Source organism: Nematolebias whitei, chromosome 11 (assembly GCF_014905685.2).
Source record: "Nematolebias whitei isolate Nwh7 chromosome 11, NemWhi1, whole genome shotgun sequence".
Lineage (NCBI taxonomy): Eukaryota > Metazoa > Chordata > Actinopteri > Cyprinodontiformes > Rivulidae > Nematolebias > Nematolebias whitei.
This window is the reverse complement of record NC_056508.1, coordinates 24,513,400-24,519,983: the sequence shown is the minus strand read 5'-3', so window position 1 is coordinate 24,519,983 and position 6,584 is coordinate 24,513,400. Positions and strand designations below refer to the sequence as shown.

Genomic DNA, 6,584 nt, shown 5'->3' with positions numbered 1-6,584 from the left:
CTCTGAACGTTATGCCGTTTTCTCGTCACACACGAATGAGCCAAATAATCTGAGTAAATTTGTCGCTTTCCTTCGGCTTACTGATTTGTCTTTTTTCATTACGTCACGACTGGACCCGTGATAAAAGCTTCAGTACCGTCTGCACTGAAATGAGTGAGTATTCACGTAGACTCGCTCATCTGTTTGTTATAAAACGGTGTGAGAATCAAACCATTATTCTGACGACTACATGTCACTCTGCACTAACATCAGAACTACTCCGTCTGCTTTCACCCAAAAGAAAACGGACATTTTGAAAAGAATGAAAAGTGTGGAACAAAGCTAACGCAGGAAGCGTAGAGCGTATATTTCCACTGAGGAGAGGGTTGTAGTGTTGTGGATAATTACAGCTAAAGTTAGTAACCTTTGGTTTATTTTTGCTATGTAACTAACATTTGTAAAGTTGACACATCTCTCCAAGTTGCCTCTGTCTGTGTGAGAGACATGTGGTTGTAGCTTTTCGTACAATCTTTAAAAGACTATTTAAAATTGTATAAAAGCATCAGTTAGTAATCCAGGAAGGAGGATAGTTTGTAAATCTCTGAATTGCATATTTTATTTCTATAAATGTGTCCAGTCAAGATCTATTTTTTTGATATGTGTTGGTAAATGAGTACACTGGTGCATGAACTGAAGTTATGTTTTACTTAAATCAGGTCAAAGGGTGTTTTATAGGGATGTAAAGCGTGAAGTGTTGTTTCATTTCTTCCCTGTGGCTCTTGAAGGACAATGGGCTCAGGTTGGTTACAGTTTCCAGAAATGTTCTTGTCTTGCAGCTGTTTTCCTACATGCTGTTTAGGAGTGTAGACAAACACCCTGGTGTTCAGAGTACCGACTTTTTGCAGTACGTCCCTCCCAGGCTCCGAGTCAGAGTGACAGCACAGAAACTTTTACCTGTAGGAAACGACAAGCAAGCGATCCAGTCAGCCAGAAATCTTCTGCACGCTTCATTTAACCCAGTTTGTCACCTTTCAAAGCTGGCCAAGAGAAGATTATTGAAGCAATAAGAGAATAAACTATAATGTTGGACTCGTATCTCTCTGTAAAACAATGATGTTAATGAACTGTTGTTAAGGTAATTTGTGTTTTCCTTGTTTGTTATTGACTACAGTAGTCCCTCATTTATCGTGGGGGTTATGTTCCAGTTACCACTGCAATACGTGAAAAGCCGCCAAGTAGGAACGCTATATTTATTTTAGCATTTATATATATTTTAAGACTTTATAAACCCTTCCCACATTCTTGCAATGTTCTAAACTCTTAAACCTACGTCATTTTAACAACATACGTATATGTACTGTACAGTACTGCAAAATGTTATCTGAGTACTCACCAGCTCTGCAGACCAGCAGCTGCGTCTCGGTTCCAGTTGCTACCCTGCAGCATGACGAAGCCCACCACCCCATCCAGGTTGATGTGCATGTGCTGCCGCTTCAGGAAGGACACTCTGCGCACGAGGCTGCCCAGGATATAGTCCACCACCTTGGCCCGGGTTCGGACCAGCACCGTCGCGATTGTGTTGTCATTGTTGTGTTTGCTCCCTCCATTGCTGACATTTTGGCAGAAAGCAGTGTCTCGAAGCACTGTTGGCTTCTGGGCCGTGTAGTTCTTTTGACTTACGTTACAGTGTAGGCTTATTGAAAGAAAACTACAAAATGATGGCGCCTGTCTGAAGTATTTTGTTTTGTGTTTGTCCTATTGATTGGTTCCTGCTCCCGTTAACTTTTATCCTGTACCGTCCCAATCATGTGAGTAATATTAAAGTTGACAATTGTGTGTCGTGTACAACGTTGAAAAACTGCGAAAGAATGAGTTTGTGAAAGTCGAACCGTGAAGTAGCGAGGGACTACTGTACTATATTTTATTGTTTTGCCTAACTGTATTGTTTCCCTTCCCATGACCCTACAAGTAACTGTTGGTGCTGCCTGGCCAACACTGTAAATAAGAATTTGTTCTTGGTGTTTAAATCTGGTTAAATAAAGGTGAAATGAAAATGAAATCAAACATAAAACACCCAGATTCATCTGGAATGTATCAAAACACATCTAGATGTAAATGCATGTAATTATGGTTTCTCAGTCCAATCTCAACCCCCACAGCAGCACCTCAGATTTCGCTGAGATAAGCAAAGCAACGTGACTGTTGCTAATCAAAGAAATGTGTTGCTGTTCTCAAAGGAGGTCATAAAATCTGTGCTTTGGAAAACAGGCTCGACGTGAATACTGATGGTTAGTGGTTAGAGACAGGTGAACAGGTATGCACAGGTACCTTGTTGTTGCACACATCGTTAAAGTCAGAGTTTTATCTTGTTTATGCATTCAAGTGCAATTTACAAGTTGGATTTTAATTAATCCCTGACTAAAGTTTCATCAACTGTGTGATTGTTCTGAACAGGGTTTGTGCAGAGTCCATTAAGGTGTCTCTATTTTACTACCGGTAGTTTAGAAAAAAAGCTTATTCCGTGTCGATACTAAGCTGTTCACACAAACAGCAGGACGTACAGCGCAGTTAAGTGATCTGAGGAAAAGAAAGTTGGGTGAAAAGTGAAGTTACTGCATGGAGAGGGAAGGGTGCAGCTCCCATCCTGTGTCTGCTTCCTTCCTCTCATCTCTAAAAAGAGGCCTGCTTGTGCAGTCTGAATATCTGCACACACTGCCAGGCAAGGCTGCAGGAGGAGAAGTGAGATATGAGGGAGTTCAGTGTTAAAGCTGCAGATTCGCTCTTGGCTCAGTTTAATGCACAGCTCAGCACTTTTGGCAGAAGGCTTGCTTTTCTTTTTTACACCTTACGTGCACCTACAGATATTATTCACACGTCTTTGCCAACAGAATGCTGTGTTGCTCCGGTGAGGAAGTGTCGCAGCTGAAGTGACTTTATGTTTTGTGTTCAGCAGGAAGAAGAGGACCCAGACAGAGGCCAGCCATGTATGCGCTGTGGAGACCAGTGTCCAGGCTTCCGTCTTCATGGATGGAGGTACAACCTGTAGGACTCTTAAACGCTGTCAGAGCTGCCTGTGAGCTGTGCAGAAAGTATTTTGCCCATTTTAGTCACCTCCAGTTAAATCTTAGGCCACATTCACACTGCAGGCAAAAGCAGCCCAAATCTGAATCAGGTTTTTAATGACAGTCTGAATGGAATGTGACCAATCTGATTTGATCACATCTGACCCAGGTCTTTTTCACATGTGGTACTAAATCGGATACATATCTGATATCATTCAAAGCGACCTTCATCTGAATGCTCATGTCACGTTTCAAGGATTCAAGGATTTTTGATTGTCATACCAGCTCACGTTTGCTTGTTTATGGTATGAAATTCGGACTCAGGTCCCAGATCAAGAAGCCTAACAATTAACAGATGCAGGGAAGAAACTGCTTCTGAGCATGGTCGTCTTACTCTGAATGCTCCTCAGCCGCCTGCTTGAGGGGAGAGGCTGGAACAGACTGAGTGCAGGATGAGTGGAGTCCTTCATGATTCAAGACAGCGGTGTACCGTGAAACTACTTCATAATTTATAACCACTTTATAATTTATAACTACTTTATAATACCAAAACTTGCTAAGCGATCTGTAGAAGCTGAGAAGTGGATGGAAGTCCGACCTAACACCCTGATCAAATATTGACTATATTGATATTTTGTTCAGCAGAGAGTCACTGCAGGGCTACAAGTCTCTAGAAATATAATATAGCAAGGTTTAAAATATCTTCATAATTTCAAGAGTCATTCTTTTGTGCCTGTGTTGATCGCAGAAAGTCACTTATATCTTCCATACGGTAGCTCGGTGGTCAGTGCTGCCGTCCTGTAATCCTTGGGTTGCAGGCTCGAGTCCAGGTTGCTTCAGGAAGGGCATCCAGCGTAAAACAAATAGCCAAATCTTTCATGCGAGTTCGCTCACTGTGGTGACCCCTGAAGAAGGGAGCAGCCGAAAGAAACTTACCGGTACTTACGGTAAAGTGCCAGGAAATTCTACTCCCCTTTTCCCATTTGTGCCTCAAACCACAGCACAGGATTGAACCATTTTAGTTTAAATTTGTGAAGAAGTGAGTGATCATGTATGAAACAAATGGTGGAGTCCTTCTGCCATCCAGCAAGGATTCGAATCAGGCAACACATGGCGACACAGTGCTCTTACCTATACTTCAGTTTGTTTCTTTCAGTACGTCGCTCTCGTTCCAAAAATACAACGCTGCCAACAAAAGACAAGATTAAATATAAACACTGAACTAAACATGTCAGACAATAATTTAGTTGACTCTGAACTTCAGAATCGATACACAAAATGTACTTATTTACAGCAACAAAGGTCATGCTGCGCATGATGTCGTGCTCTTCTGCGAGGAGCTTCAACTCCATACAATGTTCACACTGGAGATGGTGACATTTAAATCATAATGTGAACACAAGAACATCAGAATCTGAACCAAACATTAAGCCCTGCAGTGGGACTGCAGCCACAGTTTGTCTTGCTGCTGTCCTGAACTAACAGAAAATAGCTTGAAACTAATACCTATCTTCAAAAGACTTATTTTATTACACAACAAATGCTTTAACTAAACTATTAAAATATTAAATGTATTTACAAAAGTTTTATCATTGGCACTGTTATCAGATATTTTATTGATGAGTTATAATGGCTCTTTTTCCTGCGTGGAATGGAACAGCTTCACAAGTTTACATTTACTGTGTATTTCTCTGGATGAAGAAAGGTTGAAAGAAATCCCTTAAATCCCAAGTTTAATCTGATGATCATAATGAGTGTTTGTAAATGTGTGATTGCAACAATAAATAACGGATGTGTGAAGATAAAAAAAATAATCTGTCTCTACCTGAAACAGAACGCATCAGCAGGATTGTTTTAGGATTTATTTCTTGACTGATTCATTCAGTACACATGTATTTTCTTTCCATGTTATAAGAAGAAGAGCATTTTCCTGATTATTTGTGGTCTGTGTGTACGAGGAGTGCAAATATACATTAGTGGACAACAAACGCACACTTTACACAAACTTCAGAAGCATCAACATCCAGGGGGAGTGGTGGCGCAGAGGTTAGAGAAGGTGGGCCTGTGATTGGAAGGTCGCTGGTTCGACAACATCAAAATGTGGGTGGGAAAGCACTCACACCTTCCTCCACCCTCTGTGGCCCTTGAGCAAGGCCCTTAACCCCCACCATCTGCTCCCCAGGTGCTCTAGATAGCAGCTGTCTGCTCCACATGGAGGGCTGTGGTAGCTCAGTGGTCTGTGGTTGTGTCAGGAAGGGCATCCGACATAAAGACCCCCCCCAAAACAATCACCAAGTGTTGGTGTGAGAGTTCACTGTGGCGACCCCTGAAGAATTGAGCATCCGAAAGAAAAGAAAAAAACAAACCCTCAACATCCACAACAGCAACAATTTGTTTAAAGAAAAATACATTTAGAGATGAAACATCCTGTTTTTGACTCAGAAATCCTCTCATCATTATTTAGTCTTTGTCAATTTAATTTATATATTTTAATAAAAATAAAAAGGAATATAAATAGGGGCAGCACGGTGGTGCAACTGGTAGAGCTGCTGCCTCTCAGCGAGCAGGTCCCTGGTTCAAATCCCGGTCCAGGGGTCTTTCTGGGTGGAGTTTGCATGTTCTCTCCGTGCATGCGTGGGTTTTCTCCGGGTACTCCAGTTTCCTCCCACAGACCAAAAACATGCATGTTAGGCTGATTGGTAACTCTGAATTGTCCCTAGGTGTGAGTGAGAGAGTGAATGGTTGTTTGTCTCGTTTGTCTCTATGTGGCCCTGTGATGGACTGGAGACCTGTCCAAGGTGTCTTCAAAAAACGTTCAATACAAAAACAACTGGACTTTATTTGTAAAAGAAGACGTTTCAAATAAATCTGTTACAAATAAAGTCCAGTTGTTTTTGTATTGAACGTTTTTTGAATTTATCATGTTCTGGATGACTGAGAATCTTCATCAGCATGTCCAGGGTGTCCCTCACCTCTCGCACAGTGATAGCTGGACATGGGCACCAGTGACCCCCGTGACCCAAAAAGGAAGAAGCAGGTAAAAGATAATGGATGGATGGAATATAAATAATCTCATTAATCTATACCCACCTTCCATCACCGGTGAGTTGATTCAGTCCAACTCAACCTGCTCACCTCAAACTGTGGTCTCGCTCGTCAGGCAGCGTTTAGCAGTGGAGGAAAGATGGACAAACAGAATCAGAGCTGGTTCTGTTAAAACAGAACCCTCAACTCTTTCTGTACATCAGACAGAGCATAGTAAAACATTCTGGATGAGCTTGGACTGGTTTAAGAGGAAACCAGAAGTCCAAGCGTTTATTAAGAACAGAGTTCATTCGTCACCAGTAAAGACTAGCTGAGTTTAAGAGGGCCGAAGTTCGGCTCCTACATTTTGTTATCAAATTCAGACCTCTGAAGTCTCAGGTGCTTCATGTGTTCAACTCAACTAAAGAAGCTGTTTCTTCTACATTACTGCCATCAAAGAGAGTGAAAACACACACACACACACACACACACACACACACACACACACACACACACACA

The 6,584-nt window shown here is 41.8% G+C and overlaps 1 protein-coding gene across 1 annotated transcript in view; it reads left to right on the top strand.

Moving 5' to 3' along the window:
• The first annotated feature begins 2,935 nt into the window (after positions 1 to 2,935).
• prickle3 (prickle homolog 3) overlaps positions 2,936 to 6,584 on the top strand; it is a 21,150-nt gene continuing 17,501 nt past the window's right edge. Inside the window, exon 1 of the mRNA XM_037684045.1 lies at positions 2,936 to 3,012. Coding sequence (XP_037539973.1) covers positions 2,966 to 3,012 — 47 coding nt within the window. The 5' untranslated portion in view covers positions 2,936 to 2,965. The remainder of the gene's footprint in view (positions 3,013 to 6,584) is intronic.